The 20,461-nt window shown below is 42.8% G+C and overlaps 1 protein-coding gene across 2 annotated transcripts in view; it reads right to left on the bottom strand.

Moving 5' to 3' along the window:
- The window catches only part of LOC134354659 (torsin-1A-interacting protein 2-like), a 30,771-nt gene extending 13,878 nt beyond the window's left edge, over positions 1-16,893 (bottom strand). Inside the window, exon 1 of one of the 2 annotated variants that reach the window (XM_063063744.1) lies at positions 16,791-16,893. In XM_063063744.1, coding sequence (XP_062919814.1) covers positions 16,791-16,824 — 34 coding nt within the window. In that variant the 5' untranslated portion in view covers positions 16,825-16,893. Of the gene's footprint in view, positions 1-16,726 lie in introns of both variants that reach the window. The other variant, XM_063063745.1, reaches the window with a different exon arrangement.
- Positions 16,894-20,461: the final 3,568 nt, after the last annotated feature.

Here is a 20,461-nt window from a genome sequence, read left to right as displayed (position 1 = left end):
AATGGTGCTGGATGTTCCAGGGTTTAGATGTTTCAAAAGGGACAGGGAAGGAGGGAGGCACAAAGTTCGGTGCTGTGGCTCAGAAGGGAAGGGGGAGAAGATGACAGCAGTAGTGATAGGAGATTCCATAGTTAAAGGAGTAGATATAACCTTCTATGGATGTGCTAGAGACACCTGGATGGCATGTTGCCTCCCAGGTGCCAGGGTCCACAGCATTCTAAAGGGGGAGGGTGAGCAGCTAGAAGTCTTAATACATATTGGCACCAATGACATAGGTAGGAAAAGGAAGGAGAGCAAATTTATGAAGCAAGGTAGAAAGCTGAAAAGCAGGACCTCATGGTAGCAATCTTGATTTGGCAGATGAATGCGTGGCTGAGGAACTATTTTAGGGGCAAGGTTTCAGATTCCAGGATCATTGGGATATCTTCTGGGGAAGGAATGACTTGTACAAAAGGGACAGGTTATACTTGAACCCAAGAGGGAGTTTACTAGAGGGTTTAAACTGATTTGGTGGGGGATGGGAACCAGAGTGATAGGACTAAGGATGGGATAGTTGGTATACAAGCAGAGTCAGTCTGTAGTGAGACGGTTAGGGAGGACAGGCAGATGACAGAGCAAAATTGCAGTGGGTGGGATGAAATGCAGTGTAATAGGGGTCAAAATTGAAAAGGGTGACAAATACAAGGCTGAAGGTGTATATCCGAATACACATAGTGTACAAAATAAGGTAGATAATCTTGTAGCACAGGTACAATGTTGTGGACAACACTTAGTCGTGCTAAAAGAAGATTATAGTTGGGAGCTTAACATCCAATGTTACATATTGTATCAAAAACACAGGCAGGTAGGCAGAGGGGATGGTGTGGCTCTGTTGGTAAAAAATGAAATCCTTATAAAGAACTGACATAGGCTCAGAAAATGTGGGATGATTGTGGGCAGAGTTAAGGAACTACAAAGGTGAAAAGATCATCATTGGAGTTATATAAGTATGATGATTACAGAAGAGGAAGTACTGGCACTTTTAAGGAATATAAAAGTGGGTAAGTCTCCAGGTCCGGACAAGATATTCCCTAGGACCTTGAGGGAAGTTAGTGTGGAATATTTCAAATGTCATTAGAAACGGGGATGGTGCCGGAGGACTGGTGTATTGCTCATGTGGTTCCGTTGTTTAAAAAGGGTTCTAAGAGCAAACCTAGCAATTATCGGCTTGTGAGTTTGACGTCAGTGGTGGGTAAATTGATGGAAAGTACTCTTAGTGATGGTATATATAATTACCTGGATAGACAGGGTCTGATTAGGAACAGTCAACATGGATTTGTGCGTGGAAGGTCATGTTTGACAAATCTTAATGAATTTTTTGATGAGGTTACTAAGAAAGTTGACGAGAGTAAAGTGGTGGATGTTGTCTATATGGACTTCAGTAAGGCCTCTGACAAGGTTCTACACGGAAGGTTAGTAAGGAAGGTTCAATCGTTAGGCATTAATATCGAAGTAGTAAAATGGATTCAGCAGTGGCTAAGTGGGAGACGCCAGAGAGTAGTGGTGGATAACTGTGTGTCAGATTGGAGGACGGTGTCTAGTGGTGTGCCTCAGGGATCTGTACTGGGTCCAATGTTGTTTGTCATATATATTAATGATCTGGATGATGGGGCGATAAATTAGATTATTATGTATGTAGCTGATACTAAGATAGGTGGAGTTGTGGATAATGAAGTAGGTTTTCAAAGCTTGCAGAGAGATTTAGGCCAGTTAGAAGAGTGGGCTGAAAGATAGCAGATGGAGTTTAATGCTGAAAAATGTGAGATGCTACTAATCAAAATAGGACATACCTGGTAAATGGTAGGGCATTGAAGAATGCTGTAGAACAGAGGGATCTAGTAATAATAGTGCCTAGTTCCCTGGAGGTGGAATCTCATGTGGATAGGGTGGTGAAGAAAGCTTTTGGTATGCTGGCCTTTATTAATCAGAGCATTGAGTATAGGAGTTGGGATGTAATGTTGAAATTGTGTAAGGCATTGGTAAGGCCAAATTTGGAGTATTGTGTACAGTTCTGGTCACTGAATTATAGGAAAGATGTCAATAAAATTGAGAGAGTACAGAGGAGGTTTGCTAAAATGTTGCCTGGGTTTCATCTTCTAAGTTAAAGAGAGAGGTTGAATAAGTTAGGTCTTTATTCTTTGGAGCGTAGAAGGTTGAGGGGGGACTTGATAGATTGTGTTTAAAATTATGAAGGGGATTGACAGAGTTGACGTGTATAGGCTTTTTCTATTGAGAGTGGGGGAGATTCAAACAAGAGGACATGAGTTGAGAGTTAAAGGGCAAAAGTTTAGGGGTAACATGAGGGGGATCTTCTTTACTCAGAGAGTGGTAGCTGTGTGGAACGAGCTTCCAGCAGAAATGGTTGGGGCAGGTTCGACGTTGTTGTTTAAAATTAAATTGGATAGCTATATGGACAGGAAAGGAATGGAGGGTTATGGGCTGGGTGCAGGTCGGTGGGACTAGGTGAGAGTAAGAGTTTGGCACGGACTAGAAGGGCCGAGATGGCCTGTTTCCGTGCTGTAATTGTTATATGGTTATATAGGCCTCCATACAGTAGCCAGGATGTGGGCTACGAATTACAATAGAAAGCAGAAAAGTGATGTCAAAAGGGCAATGTTACAACAGTCATGGGATATTTCAGTAGATTGGAAAAATCAGGTTTGTGCTGATTTTGGATCCCAAGAGAGCGAATTTGTAGAATGCCTATAAAATAGCTTTTTAGAGCAGTTATGGTTGAGCTCACTAGGGGATGAGCTATTCTGGATTGGATGTTGCATAATGAACCAGATTTGATTAAGAGCCCTTTGGAAGCGTGATTGTAATATGATAAAATTCACCCTGCAACTTGAGAGGCGAAGATAAAGTCAGATGTGTCAGTTTACAGTTGAGTAAAGAGAATTACTATAGCTGGCTGGTTGTGTAGTGGCATCGGCAATGGACTTTGAGACAAATGGTCCCGAGGTTGAATCTGGCTGGCTCCTTGCATGCTTTCTATTGTGCTGGGTTGACCATTCAGCTAATTACTCGGCCTTGTAAAAAAAAAGGTCAAATGGTACAGGATGTGCTGACATTGGAAAGGGTTCAAAGGAGGTTCACAAAAATGATTCTGGGATTGAAAGGCTTACCCAATGACGAACGTTTTTGGTTCTGCGCCTGTACTCGTCAGAATTTAGAAGAATGGGGGGGGGGGGGGGAATCTCATTGAAACCTATCAAATATTGAAGGACCTAGATAGAGTGGATGTGGAGAGGGTGTTTCCATTAGTGGGGGCATCCAGGACCAGAGGGCAAACTTCGGAATGGGGGAACATCCATTCAGAATGGAGATGAAGAGGAATTTCTTTATCCAGAGGGCCGTGAATCCGTGGAATTTGTTGCCTTAGGCAGCTGTGGCCAGGTCATTGTGATTATTTACCACAGAGATTGATAGGTTCCTGATTATTCAGGGCGTGAAAGGTAGGGGGAGAAGGCAGAAGATTATAGTTGAGCGGGAAATGGATCAGCTACGATCAAATGTCAGAACAGAATCAATTGCTGAATGGCCTATTTCTGCCCCACTGTCTTATGGTCTTAAAAGATCTGGGGAGGCAGCATTGATTACCAGGGGGTGGTATCACAACTGCAGGAAGGGAGGACATTATGAAAGGGCTGTCTACTGATCCAATGTGGGTGAAAGTCAGGAACAGGAAAGGTGTAATCACTCTACTGGGAGTATCTATAGATACCTCAACAGAAACAGCGTCACTGAGGAACAGATCAGGAGGCAAATTTTTGGAAAGGTGCAAAAAAATTACAGGGTTGTTGTATTCAGTGACTTCACGTTCCCTGGTATTGATTGGCACCTACTTGATGCAAAAGGTTTAGATGGGACAGAATTTGTTTGGTGTGCCCAGAAAGGATTCCTTATACAATATGCAGACAGACCGATTAATGCAGAGCTATACTGGATCTGGTACTAAGCAATGAACCTGGTCAATTAATAGATCTCTTGATGGGTGAGCATTTCAGAGATAGTAATCACAACTTCTTGATCTTTACCATAGACTTGGGAAGGGTCAGGAGCAGATGGTATGGTAAAGTATTTAATTGGAATAGAGGGAATTATAATGAATTTGGGAGCATAAATTGAGAACAGATATACTCAGGGAAATATACAAAGGAAATATGCTTAGGAAGCACTTGCATGGAGTTCTGCAAAGGTTTGATTCATTGAGGCAGGGAAAGGATGGCAGGGAGAAGGAACCATGGTTGACAAGAAAGATGGAACATCTCGTCAAGAGGAAGAAAGAATCTTACATAAAGTTTAAGAAGCAAGGATCAGACAAGGTTCTTGAGAATTACAAAGTAGCCAGGAAGGAGCTTAAGAGAGGACTTAGGGAGAGCTTCAAGGGACATGAGAAGGCAAGTAGGATTAAGGAAAACCTTAAGGTGTTCCACAAGTCGTGAAGAGTACAAGGATGACTAGAGTGAGTGTAGGACCAATCAGGGATAAAAGAGGAAATGTGCCTTAAGTTAGAGGAGGTCTTTAATGACATTTGCTTCAGTATTCACCAGTGAGAGAAACTTGTTAAATGTGATAAAATCATAAAACAGAATGATTTATGGAACACTTTGATGTGAAAAAAAGAGGATATGCTGAAACTCTGAAAATCATTACAATATACAAGTCCCACGGTTGGACGTGATATACCAAAAGGTTACTATGGGAAGCAAGTGAACAGATTGCTGTAACAATGGTGATAATCTTTGTATCCTTGGTGGCCATATGAGTATTACCAAAAGATTGATGATGGAAAATGTTATTCTTTTCTTCAAGTAAGGTTTTAGGGATAATCCTGGGAATTATAGACCAGTGAGTAGTGGGCAAACTATTGGAGAGAATTTTCGAAGACAGGATTTATGAGCATTTGGAGAAGCATAACTTAATTAGGAATCGTCAGCATGGCTTTTTGAGGGGTAGGTTGTTCCTCATGAGCCTGAGTTCTTTGAGAAGTCATCAAACAAATTGATTCAGATAGAGCAGTGGATGTCGTGTATATGGATTTAGTAAAGCAAGTAACAAGGTTTCCTAGAATAGGTTTTTTCAGAAAGTTAGGAGGCATGGGATCCAGGGAAACGTGGCTGCATGGATTCAGAATTGGCTTGCCCACAAAAGGCAGAGCATATCTTGCCTGGAGATCAGTGACCAATGATGTTCCACGGTGATATGTGCTGAGACCTCTACACTGTTTTTTATAAATGATTTGGATGAAAAAGTCGCTTAGTAAGTTTGTAATAACACAAAGATTGGCGGTGCTGTGGATAGTGTAGAAGGTTGTTGTAGAATATATCAGCATTCACAGGATGCAGAGCTGAGCAGAGCTTCAGGTGGTGTGCAGTAGCAGGATAGATCAGCTGGTTGAGTGGTGTCACAACAATAACATTGCACTCAACGTCAGTAAGGCAAAGGAATTGATTGTAGACTTCAGGAAGGGGAATCTGAGGGAACACATACAAGTGCTAATCGAGAGATCAGAAGTGGAAAGGGTGAGCAGTTTCAAGTTCCTAGGTGTCAACATGTCTGAGGATCTATCGTGAGCTGAACATATTGATGCAACTACAAAGAAGGCATGACAGCTGCTATATTTCATTAGGAGTTTGAGGGGAATAGATACATAGAACATAGAATAGTACAGCACAGTACAGGCCCTTCGGCCCACAATGTTGTGCCGACCCTCAAACCCTGCCTCCCATATAAGCCCCCACCTTAGATTCCTCCAAATACCTGTCTAGTAGTCTCTTAAACTTCACTAGTGTATCTGCCTCTACCACTGACTCAGGCAGTGCATTCCACGCACCAACCACTCTCTGAGTAAAAACCCTTCCTCTAATATCCCCCGTCAACTTCCCACCCCTTACCTTAAAGCCATGTCCTCTTGTATTGAGCAGTGGTGCCCTGGGGAAGAGGCGCTGGCTATCCACTCTATCTATTCCTCTTATTATCTTGTACACCTCTATCATGTCTCCTCTCATCCTCCTTCTCTCCAAACAGTAAAGCCCTAGCTCCCTTAATCTCTGAAGACACTTGCAAATTTCTGCAGATGTAGCGTGGAGAGCATTCTAACTGGTTGTATCAATGTCTGGTATGGAGGGGCCACTGCAGAAAGTTGTAAACTCAACTAGCTCCACCATGGGCACTTGCACCAACATCATGGACACCTTCAAGGCGGTGATACCTCAAAAGGGGGGCACCCATCATTAACGACTTATATCATCCAGGACATGGGCTTTTCCCATTGCTACCATCAAGGAGGCGGCACCAGAGCTAATTTCATTTTCACTTTTATTGTGTATTGCAATGCATTGCTGTTGCAAAACTACAAATTTCACGACATATGCTAGTGACGCTAAACCTGATTCTGATTCTGAGAAGTGGTAGATGGAGTTCAATCTGGAGAAGTGTGAGGTGATACACTTTGAAAAGTTTGAACTTGAAGGCAGAGTAGCTCATTATTGGGAGAATTCTTAGCAGTTTGGATGAAGAGAGGGATCTTGGGGTCCATGTCCATAGATCTCTCAAAGTTACTGCACAAGTTGATAGGGTGGTTAAGAAGGCACACGGTATGTTAGCCTTCATGAGTTGGGACACTGAATTCAATAGCTGCCAGCTAATGTTGCAGCTCTATCAAACTGTAGTTTGACCACACTTGGAATATTGTGTTTAGTTCTGGTTATCTTATTATAGGAAGGAGATTTGGAAGCTTCAGAGAGGGTGCAAAGGGAATTGACCAGGATGCTGCCTGGACTACACAGCATATGTGGAGTAATTCACCATGTATTCAACCTGAGCCTAAGGCTCCGGAGGGTTCCTGTACTGTGGAAGATGTCCTGCCTCGTCCCTGTGCCGAAGACGCCGTGCCCCAGTGGCCTCAATGACTACAGACCAGTGGCATTGACCTCCCACATCATGAAGACCCTGGAGAGACTTGTTCTGGAGCTGCTCCGGCCTATGGTCAGGCCACACTTAGATCCTCTCCAGTTCACCTACCAGTCCCGACTAGGAGTTGAGGATGCCATCGTCTTCCTGCTGAACCGTGTCTACGCCCACCTGGACAAGCCAGCGAGCACTGAGGGTCATATTTTTTGACTTCTCCAGTGCGTTCAACACCATCCGCCCTGCTCTGCTGGGGGAGAAGCTGACAGCGATGCAGGTGGATGCTTCCCTGGTACCATGGATTCTTGATTACCTGACTGGCAGACCACAGTACGCGTGCTTGCAACACTGTGTGTCCGACAGAGGGATCAGCAGCACGGGGGCTCCACAGGGGACTGTCTGGTCTCCCTTTCTCTTCACCATTTACACTTCGGACTTCAACTACTGCACAGAGTCTTGTCATCTTCAGAAGTTTTCTGATGACTCTGCCATAGTTGGATGCATCAGCAAGGGAGATGAGGCTGAGTACAGGGCTATGGTAGGAAACTTTGTCACATGGTGTGAGCAGAATTATCTGCAGCTTACTGTGAAAAAGACTAAGGAGCTGGTGGTAGACCTGAGGAGAGCCAAGGTACTGGTGACCCCTGTTTCCATCCAGGGGGTCAGTGTGGACATGGTGGAGGATTACAAATACCTGGGGATACGAACTGACAATAAACTGGACTGGTCAAAGAACCCTGAGGCTGTCTACAAGAAGGGCCAGAGCTGTCTCTATTTCCTGAGGAGACTGAGGTCCTTTATCATCTGCCAGACGATGCTAAGGATGTTCTTCGAGTCTGTGGTGGCCAGTGCTATCATGTTTGCTGTTGTGTGCTGGGGCAGCAGACACCAACAAAATCAACAAACTCATTCGTAAGGCCAGTGACGCTGTGGGGATGGAACTGGACTCTCTCACGGTAGTGTCTGAAAAGAAGATGCTGTTTAAGTTGCATGTCATCTTGGTCAATGTCTCCCATCCACTACATAATGTACTGGGTGGGCACAGGAGTACATTCAGCCAGAGACTCATTCCACCGAGATGCAGCACTGAGCATCATAGGAAGTCATTCCTGCCTGTGGCCATCAAACTTTACAACTCCTCCCTTGGAGGGTCAGACATCCTGAGCCAATAGGCTGGTCCTGGACTTATTTCATAATTTACTGGCATAATTTACATATTACTATTTAACTATTTAAGGTTCTACTACTATTTATTATTTATGGAGCAACTGTAACGAAAACCAATTTCCCCCGGGATTAATAAAATATGACTATGACTATATCTTACGAGGGCAGACTGAGTGAGCTATGGCTTTTCTCTTTGGAGTGGAGCAGGATGAGAGTTAACTTGATAGAGGTATACAAGATGATATGAGGCATAGATCGAGTGGATAGCCAGAGACTTTTCCCAGGGAAGAAATGGCTAATCCGAGAGAGGCATAATTTTAAAGTGATTATAGAAATATATAAGGGAGAGGGGATGTCAGAAGTAGCTTTTCTTTTTACATGAAGAGTGGTGGTGGGTGAAATGCGCTGCAGGGCTGGTGGTAAAGGGAGATACATTAGGGACATTTAAAAGACTTTGAGAAAGGCACATGGATGAAAGAAAAATGGAGGGCTAGGACTGAGGGAAAGGTACAATGGATCTCAGAATAGGTCCAAATTTCATCACAAAATTATGGGCGGAAGGGCCTGTACTGTGCTATGTTCCATGCTCTATCTAAAATCTCCTCTTTTTGAAAGAATAGGGGTTTCTGCCCTCAGCACAGCCCTTGTCCGCATATCTTTCATTTCCCACATCTGCCCTTACACAATCACCCACCAACATAACAGTGTTCCCCTTGCCCATACCTACGACCCCATGAGCCTTTGTATTGAGCACATTTTTCTCTGTAACTTTTGCCATGTCTAATAAGATCCGATCACATCTTACCTCTCCTCTCCCGTTCTCCTTTCCGTAGGGATCGCTCTCTGTGTGACTTGCTTGTTAAATCAATTCCTGCAAGTGTGACAAGTGTTGCACCTGCCCCAACAATTCCTCTCTAACCAACATTCAGGGACCGAAACAACAAGGAGGTAAGCAACCTCTCAGAGCGGAGCGACTGAATCAGGCAGAAGTTAGAATCCTCATTGTTCAAAGGCAGGTATATGCAGAGGAAGTGCATTGCAGCACCAAGCAGGAGCTTCTCACAATCTAACATTACCCTACTAAACTCTGTCCCTTTCTTGACTCTGATGAACTACTGCGAGTTGGAGGATGTATTAAGAGAGCAAACTCACTTCAGAAGCAACTCACCCAATCGTCAGTCTGGGTGAGCACTGTGTCACCACTTTGCTTATCAGACATTAGCACGAGCAAGTATATCATCAAGGCTGACATTTTTGAAGCAAGAATGGTTAAAGACTGTGCAGTAAAACTATTTCAAGACATGTCTCTAAGACTGTCCTCCTTTTTTTTGCCAAAGACGTAACGAAATGATAACTTGACTTAGTTTCACTAGTTATGTTTGACATCTGATGGATGTCAGGTAGGGAGTGTTCTGTCTCTCAAGGCACAATTCACTTTGTATGAACATCATTTTCTGTTCTTTAGATGTTTTTTAAAATATCATTTACTATGCAGGTTCATTTCAATTTCGGAAAGCTACTGGCATATTGGCCTTCATAAATCAAAGTATTGAAGTCAGGAGTTGGGATGTTATGTTGAAATTGTATAAGACACTGATGAGGCCTAATCTGGAGTATTGTGTGCAGTTTTGGTCACTGACCTACAGGAGAAATGTAAGATTGAAGGAGTGCACAGAAAATTTACAAGTATGTTGCCAGGACTTGATGACCTGAGTTATAGCAGAAGGTTGAACAAGTTTGGACTTTATTCATTGGAACATAGAACACAGAACCTGGACCCAATGCAATTTGCCTATTGCCACAATAGGTCAATGGCAGATGTAATCTCAAAGGCTCTTCACACAGCCTTAGATCACCTGGACAATACAAACAGCTATGTCAGGAAGCTGCTCATCAACTATAGCTCAGCATTTAACACCAGCTAACCCACAATCCTGATTGAGAGTTTGAAGAACTTGGACCCCTGTACCTCCCTCTGCAATTGGATCCTCGACTTCCAAACGGGAAGACCACAATCTGTGCAGACTGGTGATAATATCTCCTCCTCACTGATGACCAACACTGGTGCACCTCAGTGGTGTGTGCTTAGCCCACTGCTCTAGTCTCTATATACCCATAACTGTGTGGCTAAGCATAGCTCAAATACCATCTATAAATTTGGGGATGGTACAACCATTGTTGGTTGAATCTCAGGTGGTGATGAGAGGGCATAGAGGAGTGAGATATGCCAACTAGTGGAGTGGTGCCACAGTAACAACCTGGCACTCAACGTCAGTAAGACAAAAGAGCTGATTATGGACTTCAGGAAGGGTAAGATGAAGGAACATGAACCAATCCTCATAAAGGGATCAGAATTGGAGAGAGTGAGCAGTTTCAAGTTCCTGGGTGTCAAGGTCTCTGAGGACCTAACCTGGTCCCAACATATCAATGCGGTTATAAAGAAGGCAAGACAGCATCTATACTTCGTTAGGAATTTGAAGAGATTTGGCATGTCAACAAGTACACTCAAAAACTTCTATAGATGTACTGTACCGTGGAGAGCATTTGGACAGGCTGCATCACTGTCTGGAATTGGGGGGGGGGGGGGTGGGCTACTGCACAGGACTGAAAGCTACAGAGAGTTGTAAACTTATTCGGCTCCGTCTTGGGTACTAGCCTACAAAGTACCCAGGACATCTTCAAGTAGAGATGTCTCAGGAAGGCAGCGTCCATTATTAAGGTCTCCCAGCACCCAGGGCATACCCTTTTCTCACTGTTATCATCAGGTAGGAGGTACAGAAGCCTGAAAGCACACACTCAGCGATTCAGGAACAACTTCTTTCCCTCTGCCATCCGATTCCTAAATGAACATTGAACCAGTGAACACTACCTCACTTTTTTAAAATACATATTCTTTCTGCTTTTTATGACTTTTAATCTATTCAATGTATACTGTAATAAATTTATTTTTTTCTTCTTCTTCTTCTTCTATATTATATATTGCATTGAACTGCTGCTGCTAAGTTAACAAATTTCACAACACAAGCCGGTGATAATAAACCTGATTCTGATTCTGATTGAGGGGAGATTTGAAAAACATATACAAAATGATGAGGGGTATAGATAAGATAAATACGACCGGGCTTTTTCCACTGCAGTTGGATGGGACTACAACAAGAAGTCATGGGTTAAAGGTAAAAGGTGAAATGTTTTAAGGAAACATGAGAGGGAACTTCTTTACTTAGAAGGTGGTGAGAGTGTGGAACCAGCTGCCAGAGGAAGTGGTGGATGTGGGGTCAATTTCAACAGTTAAGACAAATTTGGATAAGTAGATGGATGAGAGGGCTATGGACCGTGTGCAGGACAACAGGACTAGGCAGACAAATAGTTCGGCACACTCTAGGTGGACTGGAGGGCTTACTTCTGTGCTGTAGTATTCTGTGACTCCATGTGGGTTGGTGAGAACAAGAATCCGAGCGGGCTCGAGGAGAATGTGGGGAGAATAGAAAATGTGATTAACATAAATTTCAGATAAATAGGTAGCTGATGGTCAGTTGGAATTCAGTGGGCTGAACAGCCCATTTCTTTGCCAATGAGAAAAAACATGAATGGGTAACGTGACAAAGGTTTGCAGGAATAAGGACCACGTACTTGAGTTGAGTGAATAACATCTGAAATAAAGGGTGTTTTATTGGGTAGAAGTGAGGTTGGTGATGGTAACAGAAAGACATTTAATGACAAGTTGGTTGAGAGAGCAGAAAATTAACCTAACAAGGAAGGACAATCAGTTGAGGGCATGAAGGCAGATAAGAGATAACTCAAAGCTATAGTCAGATGAGAGCAATAAGAACCTTTGGCCACACTTGGCTTTGTATACAAGATCAGGGAGTTGAGCAAAAGAGACAACTGAACATGTGGTTTCAATTTCAATTATGAATATGTCCTCAAAGTCTTTCTATGGCTTAGAAACAGAGACAGAGGAAATAGGGGAGAACTGGGGTAGATTTCTGTAATCCAACAAGCTTCTTGGCACCATCATTCAAATCTATATTCCTTGAACTGAAGGAAGAATGACCAAATTAAGAAAAGTTTTACTGGAGCCATGAACATCAAAGACAGTCTGAAGTGTATCATCAAACAATTTGGTAGCGCCAAAAGTGCTATGAGGACTGGAAGGCCAAGCATTTGATATTTTGGAGTCTGAAGGTGCTACGGCAAGAGACTTGGGGGAATCTTTTCCCCCTAGGGAATGATATGGTTGTAACTGACTTCAAGGAGACATTACTACTGAAAGACATAGGAAGTGCTCAGAAATTACCTTTCTTTTGACAGAGAGCATGGGAACAAACACAAATTCATTAAAATCTAAAGGCTGTTAATAGCCTGCAGAGAAATGGAGTCATAGAGAACTGAATTTCTCCTTCGACCCACAACAACAAAATAAAGTTGAACAAAATGAGCAGATTAAACTGTTAACAAAAATAAATATATAAGGGGAATCCAGATTATGAATGAACGAACATGTTTCAAGGTTTTCATTTATGACTGGATACAGCAGACATTTCATTACATTAATTATGAATAGCTAAGGTTCATTGGAACTAAAAAAAAATGATAGTTCGCAAATGTAAAATGATACGATATAGGGAGAAATAGAAGGTGCATGTTTCTGACTTACTGAGAAACTGATTTATGGACAGTTCAATAATTATTGCTTATTTATTATTATCTTCTTTAGTTTGTTGTCTTCTGGACATTGGTTGTTTATCTGCCTTGTTGGTACGGTCCTTCATTGATTTTACTATGTTTCTTGGATTTACTGAGTATGCCCACAAGAAAATGAATCTCAGGGTTGTATATGGTGATATATATGTACTTTGATAATAAATTTACGTTGAGCTTTCAAAGTCCCTACATTTTTTTCAGTTCTTCTTTTAAGAGGTACCTTTTATTCTATATTATTTTGCTTTAGCTTTCTATCTAAACAAGACATCACATTTCTTCACACTAAACTTCACATTCATAATAACCAGGGATTATTTTGCCTTGATTTCAAATGTGTTCTCTGGTGTTTTACTCCTCTGCTAATGTCAATAATGTAAAATGAAATATTGGTAAAAATTTGCACACCAGTATAAATTTCTTCTAAGTCCTCTCTGCTTCATAAACCAAAACCTCCTATTCTCTGGTCTATATTTTTGGAGTTGTACTGTCGAAGTTCTACAGCACAAAAACAGGCCCTTCAGCTCAACTTGCCATGCTAATTAAACTAGTCCCACTTGCCTGTGTTTTGCCCTCAAAACCCTTCCTATCCTTACACCTGCCCAAACTGTAGCTGTTTCTACTACCTCCTATGATAGATCATTCCATTCACATCCTCTGTGTGGAAAACTTGCTCCTCAGATCCCCTTCAGCCTTTCACTTTTCACCCTACTTTTAGACTGTCCGAACCCTGAGAAAAAGACCGTCTATGCACCTCACATTTTTATAAACCTCTACGCTAGTATAAAGTTTTAACTGAATTCTCTCTTCCTTAGGAAATTTCAAGGAAACCTTTACTGAGCCCTCTCCACTGTCTTCACACTTTTTTTCCCAACTGTGATCATAACTGGTTGTAACTTCCTAAAGTTTTTTTGTATTCTATGCCTCCACTTACAAACCCAGAATTCCTAAAATTGTATAGTATCTACCTGTGACAAATTGTTATAGTATCTATCGGGTTCTTGTGGGAGTTGATGGACAGTACAATTTCTGATCTGAAAAATACCACCTCCACCTCTGTACCATCTCCATTATATTATACTTCACTATTTGTTCAAATCTCAGCGGGAGTCAAGTTCTTAATCTCACAACTCAGAAGTATACCGAACCAAATTCTTTTTGCAAAAGCCTTCACATTGACACATAATAGCCGTTTCCAGGAAGAATGAGAAAAACAGCAACAGCATGCATTCTGGATAGTGTTGTAAATGATCAGCACCACTAATGTGAAGAGAAACAAGGCTACTCTCTGCACTGGCCAATATTAATACTTAAACCAACAACACGATCTATTTTGCAACAGGCAGAGACCTCCTGGCTAACCACATTGTGCGAATAAAACAAGAAGATCTGCAGATGCTGGGATTCCAAGCCTCACACACAAAATGCTGGATGAACTCAGCAGGCCAGGCAGCATCAATGGAAAAGAGTAAACAGTCGACGTTTCGGGCCGAGACCCTTCATCAGGACCGGAAAAAAAGATGACAAGTTAGAGCAAGCTGGGGGAGGGGGGGAGGAGGAGGCCTTTTTTGTGGGTGCAAGGGTACAAAGGTGAGGCCTTACTGAGGGCAGAACATTCTGCCTCAGAGAGGGGCAGGTCAGAGGGAATAGTGAAGACCCGGCAATTCTAGCCACTGTCTGTAAGGAATTTGTACACTCTCCCTGTGGCTTTCTTCTGGGCACTCCAGTTTCTTCCTACATTCCAAAAAATGCACAGATTAGGGTCAGCAAATTGTGGACACGCCATGTTGGCACTGGAAACATAGTGACACTTTTAGGCTGCCCCTAGCACGTCCTTGGGCTGTGTTTGCCAAAGACACAAGTGACACACTTCACTGAAAATGTATTATCAAAGTACATATATGTCACCATATACAACCCTGAGGTTCATTTTCTTGTGGGCATACTCAATAAACTCATAATAGAATAATAACCATAAAAGCATCAATGACAGACCGCACCAACTTGGCTGTTCAACCAAAAGGTAACAAACGGTGCAAATATAAAAAGAAAGAAAGAATAAATAAATAAGCAATAAATATTGAAAATATGAGATGAACAGTCCTTAGAAGTAAGTCCATAGGTTGTGAGAACATTTCAATGATGGGGCAAGTAAAGTTGAGTGAAGTTATCCCCTTTGGTTCAAGAGCCTTATAATTGTTCCTTCACCTGGTGGCTGAGTCCTGAGTCTCCTGTACCTTCTTCCTGATGGCAGCAGTGAGAAGACAACATGACCTGGGTGGTGGGGGTCGCCGATGATGAATGCTGCTTTCATGCAACGACGCTCTGTGTAGATGTACAGTGGTGGGGAGAGCTTTACCCGTGAAGGACCAGGCTCTATTTACTACTTCTTGTAAAATTTTCCGTTCAAGGGCATTGGTGTTTCCATACCAATGTGGAAGCGCAGATGCCATCTGGCCAGTTGAGTACACCCAGCATGTTCTGTTTTATTTCAGGTTTCCTGAATCTGGATGCTTTGCTTTTCAGTAAAATAGCAGACATTCAACTCTGAAAGGTGGCTTTCAAGCTGTTTTATAGAAAGGCACTCACACAGAAAGTACACAGCTCACCATTGCTACTTCCTTCTAAAAACTAGCTTTGCCACAAACACAAATTCTTTCTCTCTTTCCAGTTTTTTTTTCTTTTAATTCTGGTTTTAAAATCAATTCCTGCTGCAGCAGTTATAACTTTAGCTCAAGGACTTTGGACATATATTCTTCTTCCTATGTAAAAATGCATTGACACTGTTTTGCTGATCTGTTGAGGTGTGGTTGTAACATTACTGCACCAAATAAATATCTCCAGATACCGTGGATGACAGAATACTTTGTTGTAAACTTCAAAGGCTTGGACTTGGTCCCAATGCCACAGTTCTGATTTAAATCTTGTTTGCTGATCAGTTTCAAAAGGTTAACATTAAAAGAGAAACCTCTTGTACTCCTGATGATCCCCCGCATTACTTGTACACTGAATCTCTCTAGCTGTAGAACAGACTGATACTAGATTTTCTGATAATACATCGGTTTAGGCTCCAAGGACAGGGAATTTATATGCAATGAGAACTTGTCCTGGGTGGTGATGGTCCCTGATGATGGATACTGCTTTCTCGCGATAACACTTTGTGTAGCAACAGTGAGCAACAGTGGAGGGCTTTACTCATGATAGACTGGGCCGTAACTACTTTTTGGAGGATTTTCCATTTAAGAGCATTGGTGTTTCGCTATCAGGCTGTGAAACAAGGATGAGAAGGACCTTTTTCTCAGATAATCATTAACCGTTGGGATTTTCTACCCAGAGAACTAAATCTCTAAATATATTCAAGCATGAGATAAAAAGTTGCTTGAACAACACAACTGTCGAAGGTTAGGTGAACCAGGCAGGAAAGTGTTGAGCTAAGATCACATTAGCTACCATTTTATTGAATAACACTTCTGAAGAGACTGCATAGCCTCATCTCTCTTCCTTATATCCTTGTCTATTTTGTTTTTGCACCATCCATCTGTTGTATTCCTTAACTGTGCAATGAGATTTTGTTCGTGCAGTTCAAGCACAACCATTAAGCTCAGGTAGTGAGCAAAAGTCCCCATATTCGGCTTGTAATCTTAAAAGTTGGGAGTCAGGAGATGAGTGGAATGGAACAAAGTACACGGGCTTGCTTTCCCACAAACAGATTTCAGCATTCTGGCTGTCCCCAGTTTAGGAGCTCCCTACTTGAGCATAAGACCAAACTCTCTTAATCCAATGTACGTACACTGGAACAACAGAACAAGTTACTTTTTCTCTCACTCCCTCCCTCCCTCTGTCTCGCCGGCAGGCCCACTTCCGCGTTTGATTTGCATTCTCCCCCCACGACCCACTCCATATCCACCTCCACTTAACGTCACGTCACGGCAGCCCCGGGCACCGACGGTGACCCTCCAGCCCGTCCTCACCTCTGCGCGCCTGGGTCGGGGAGCCGGGCTTCATCTTGTCGGCTCAGCCAGTTGCAGGGACCGAACAGCCGGAGGGAAAGAGAAACCCTTTCCGGTAGTGACGCCAGCGACCGGAAGTGTCGCTCAGTCAACCGGGGAGGCCGGAGTGGTGGTGCCGCTCGCTTCGGTTCCCGTCCGCTTTACTTCAACGGCACCCATGGTGTTCTGGCTCTCCCAGTGCGAACCGAATGGCCAGGGTAACTCTGGTAACTCCCAGCCTGGACGGCCCCCTCACGCGTTCTGTGCGCCTTTCTCGGGCCATGCTGTGTCAAACGAATGGGTGGAAAGGGTAGTGCAAGGATGGAACAGATGAGCCCCCGGCAATAACAATACAGAAAATGTAACAATGCTCAGGCAGCATCTGTGGCGAGAGATACAATTCGTTTTAACAATTCTGTGTCTCTTTCAACTGACTGACTGTTACCAGCATAATCTTCCTTTAAGGTTCGGTTAACCACAGGTTTTCTTTTATCTTAAAGACTAAGGGTAAATCTCGAGCTCATAAGAGACTGCAGATACTGGAACCTGGAGCAACAGCAAAACTAGGCGACTTAGCTCCTAAGCCTGCCCCACCATTCAATGTGATCATGGCTGATCTATGCTGGCCTCAACTTCTGTACCAGTTTCCCATGGCCCTCAATTTTCTGATACTGTAATTCTTTGAAAATTGTTTCTGAAGCAGCTGTAGTAATCTTACCTCCATAACCACTAGGAAAGAGATTCACAGCTCTCTGTGATAAGATAGATTTTTTAGATGAAAAAAAGTTGCCAAGGCTGTTAGTACACTACCAATGAACTCTTATCATGCGTCGCAATTCTACCCCAACTCCTATCTGTCTAACGTTTGCTAGACAGTGCTCAATGTCTATCCTTAATTCAATTTATAACAAGACAAGTATATATAAGGAGTGATAGACAAAGAAGCAAATGAGATACCTAAACATGAGGAATTCTGCAGATGCTGGAATTTCAAGCAACACACATCAAAGTTGCTGGTGAACGCAGCAGGCCGGGCAGCATCTCTAGGAAGAGGTACAGTCGACGTTTCAGGCCAATTAACCAATGATGTCTTTGGACTGTGGGAGGAAACCCACATGTATACAGGAAGGAATGTCCAAACTTACCTACAGCAGATACTGGAATTGAACTCCAAGCTCTGACACTTTAAGCTGTATTAGCGCCGCACTAACAACTCGCTACCGTGGCATCCTAATAATTTTTTTATATTTAGAGATATAGTGGGGAGTAGGCCCTCCCAGCTCTTTGAGCTGCGGCACCACAGCAACCACCGACAACCCCGACTTAACTCCAACCAAATCCAAGGACAATTTACAATGACCAGTCAACATACTAGGTACATCGTTGGACTGTGGGAGGAAACTGGAGCACCCAAGGAAAACGCCCACATCCCTCAAGAGGGATGCACAGTGACTCTTTACAGAGGACGCCGGAATTGAACTCTGCATTCCAATGGCCTGAGCTGTAATAGCGTTGCGCTAACCTCTATGCTTCCGTGGCACATTCATGGCATTTCCTAATATAATTACACTCACATTATAATATTGTGCAATAGCCCAGCTTGTTCTCTTTTACCTGATACATCATGGTGTACTGCTGTTCCTCTATCGGAAAATATTTACCTCAAAGTTATCATCAGATTTTATGCTACATTGCAGAAAATGTACTGAAATCATAACAAGATTACTGATGACCCACATGCAAAATTAGTGCACTAGTTTTGATAATATTGTTGTCATTTGTTATTTCAGCAAGAAGCACAGCATGGTTTAGACTACTGTCCTTTACCTTACAAAACTGGGATCTGATAATTCAAAGGCATTGAAGTAGCTCTTATTGAGATGTTTGAAAAATTGGGGCAATAATAAAACATATTTACTCTCGTCATCCATCCTGCCAACCCCAATGTACCTTTTTGGAATCCATCCTCCCATTCTGTGCTGTGGCGCTGTATGACTCAATGGCCTGAGAATCAATAAGATCACCTCTTATTCTTCTAGAATTAAAGGAGAATCTTCCCAACTACACAAACTTTCTTCTTGTGTAAAAGGGGGACAGAATTGAAAAGGGTAACAAATATGGGACTGAAGTTTCAATAATTTCATTTACTATCAGAGAAATGTATACAATATATAACCTGAAATCCTTATTCTTTGCAGACATCCACGAAAACAGAAGAGTGCCCTAAAGAATGAGTGAGGGTAAAAACTTTAGAACCCAAAGCCCTCCTGCTCCCCCCTCCCATGTACAAGCAGCAGCAAAGCAATGACCTTCCCCCACCCTCACCCACATACGTAAAAAACATCAGTACCCTCCACCCCACCAAGCAAGCAATAGCAAAGCCCCGAAGACAGACCATAATCTGTAGTACAACAAACTAATCTTCACCCGACACCTTTCACAGCGATAAGGGAGATATAACAAAACAACTCACTGACTTACGATGATAAAGTCTGTTGTGCTGGCTTTTTTTCTCCGACTAGAGAATCAACAGCAAACTTCCCCACCAGAGAGAGAGCATAATTCACCAAGTACAGAGCCCCCAACAGCTGATCCAATGTTCCGTTTTCTCCCGTGTCACTTCAGTCAACGGCACCAGCCTGTCCACGGGGCTGCGAAGCCTCAGAATACGGAAGGTGCGCTTGTCTTCTCAGCTGCGTCCTTGGGATTTCAAAAAGCGGTTGGTCCAAAGAGCCGAAGTCTGGGTGTAACAAGTCAGGGTCTTCAACAAAACCCCATCCACCCTGAACAGGAAAAGGAGAGACATCAGAGGAAGAAATTAAGCTATTTTTGCATTTGAACTCCAAGAAGTCGCCATTGAGTGCCATCATAACTCCGCCTCCACCTGAAGGTCTACATTTGACTGCATGCAGTTAATGAAATAAGGTAGATGATCTTGTAGTGCACTTGGAGATTGGCAGGTATGATGTTATAGTATCATGGAGTCATGGCTGAAATACAATTGTAGTTGGGAAATTAATATTCAAGGATACACAATCTATTGAAAGGACAGGCAGGCAGGTAGGTACAGAAGGTGGAGTAGCTCTGCCAGTAAAAAATGAAATCAAATCCCAAGTAAGAAGTGACATTGGATTGGAAGGTGAATCCTTGTGAGTAGAGTTAACAAACTGCAAGGACAAGAAGACCCTGGTGGAATTATTTACAGACCTCTGAACAGTAGCCAGGGTGTTGTCTACAAATTACAGTGGGAGATAGAGAAAGCAGTCAAAAAGGCAATGTGACATTAGTCATGGGGGATTTCAGTATGTAGATAGATTGGGAAAACTGAGTTGATGCTAGATTCCAAGAGAGAGAATTTGTGTAGTACCTCCAAGATGGCTTTTTTGGAACTGCTTGTGGTTGAGCCCACTAGGAGATCATCAATTGTGGATTGGGTGTTGTGTAATGAATCGGATTGGATGAGGGAGCTTAAGGTAAAGGAACTCTTTGGAAGCAGTGATCATAATATGATAGAATTCACCTTGCAATTTTAGAGGGAGAAGCCAAAGTCAGAAGATTCAGTATTGCAGTGGAGGAAAGGAAATTACAGAGGCATGAGAGAGGAGCTGGCCAAAGTTGATTGTCAGGGTACACTAACGGATGACGGCAGAGCA

The sequence above is a fragment of the Mobula hypostoma genome, chromosome 12 (assembly GCF_963921235.1).
Source record: "Mobula hypostoma chromosome 12, sMobHyp1.1, whole genome shotgun sequence".
Classification (NCBI taxonomy): Eukaryota; Metazoa; Chordata; class Chondrichthyes; order Myliobatiformes; family Myliobatidae; genus Mobula; species Mobula hypostoma.
The sequence above is the reverse complement of the archived record's forward strand: the minus strand, read 5'-3'. Positions and strand labels throughout refer to the sequence as shown.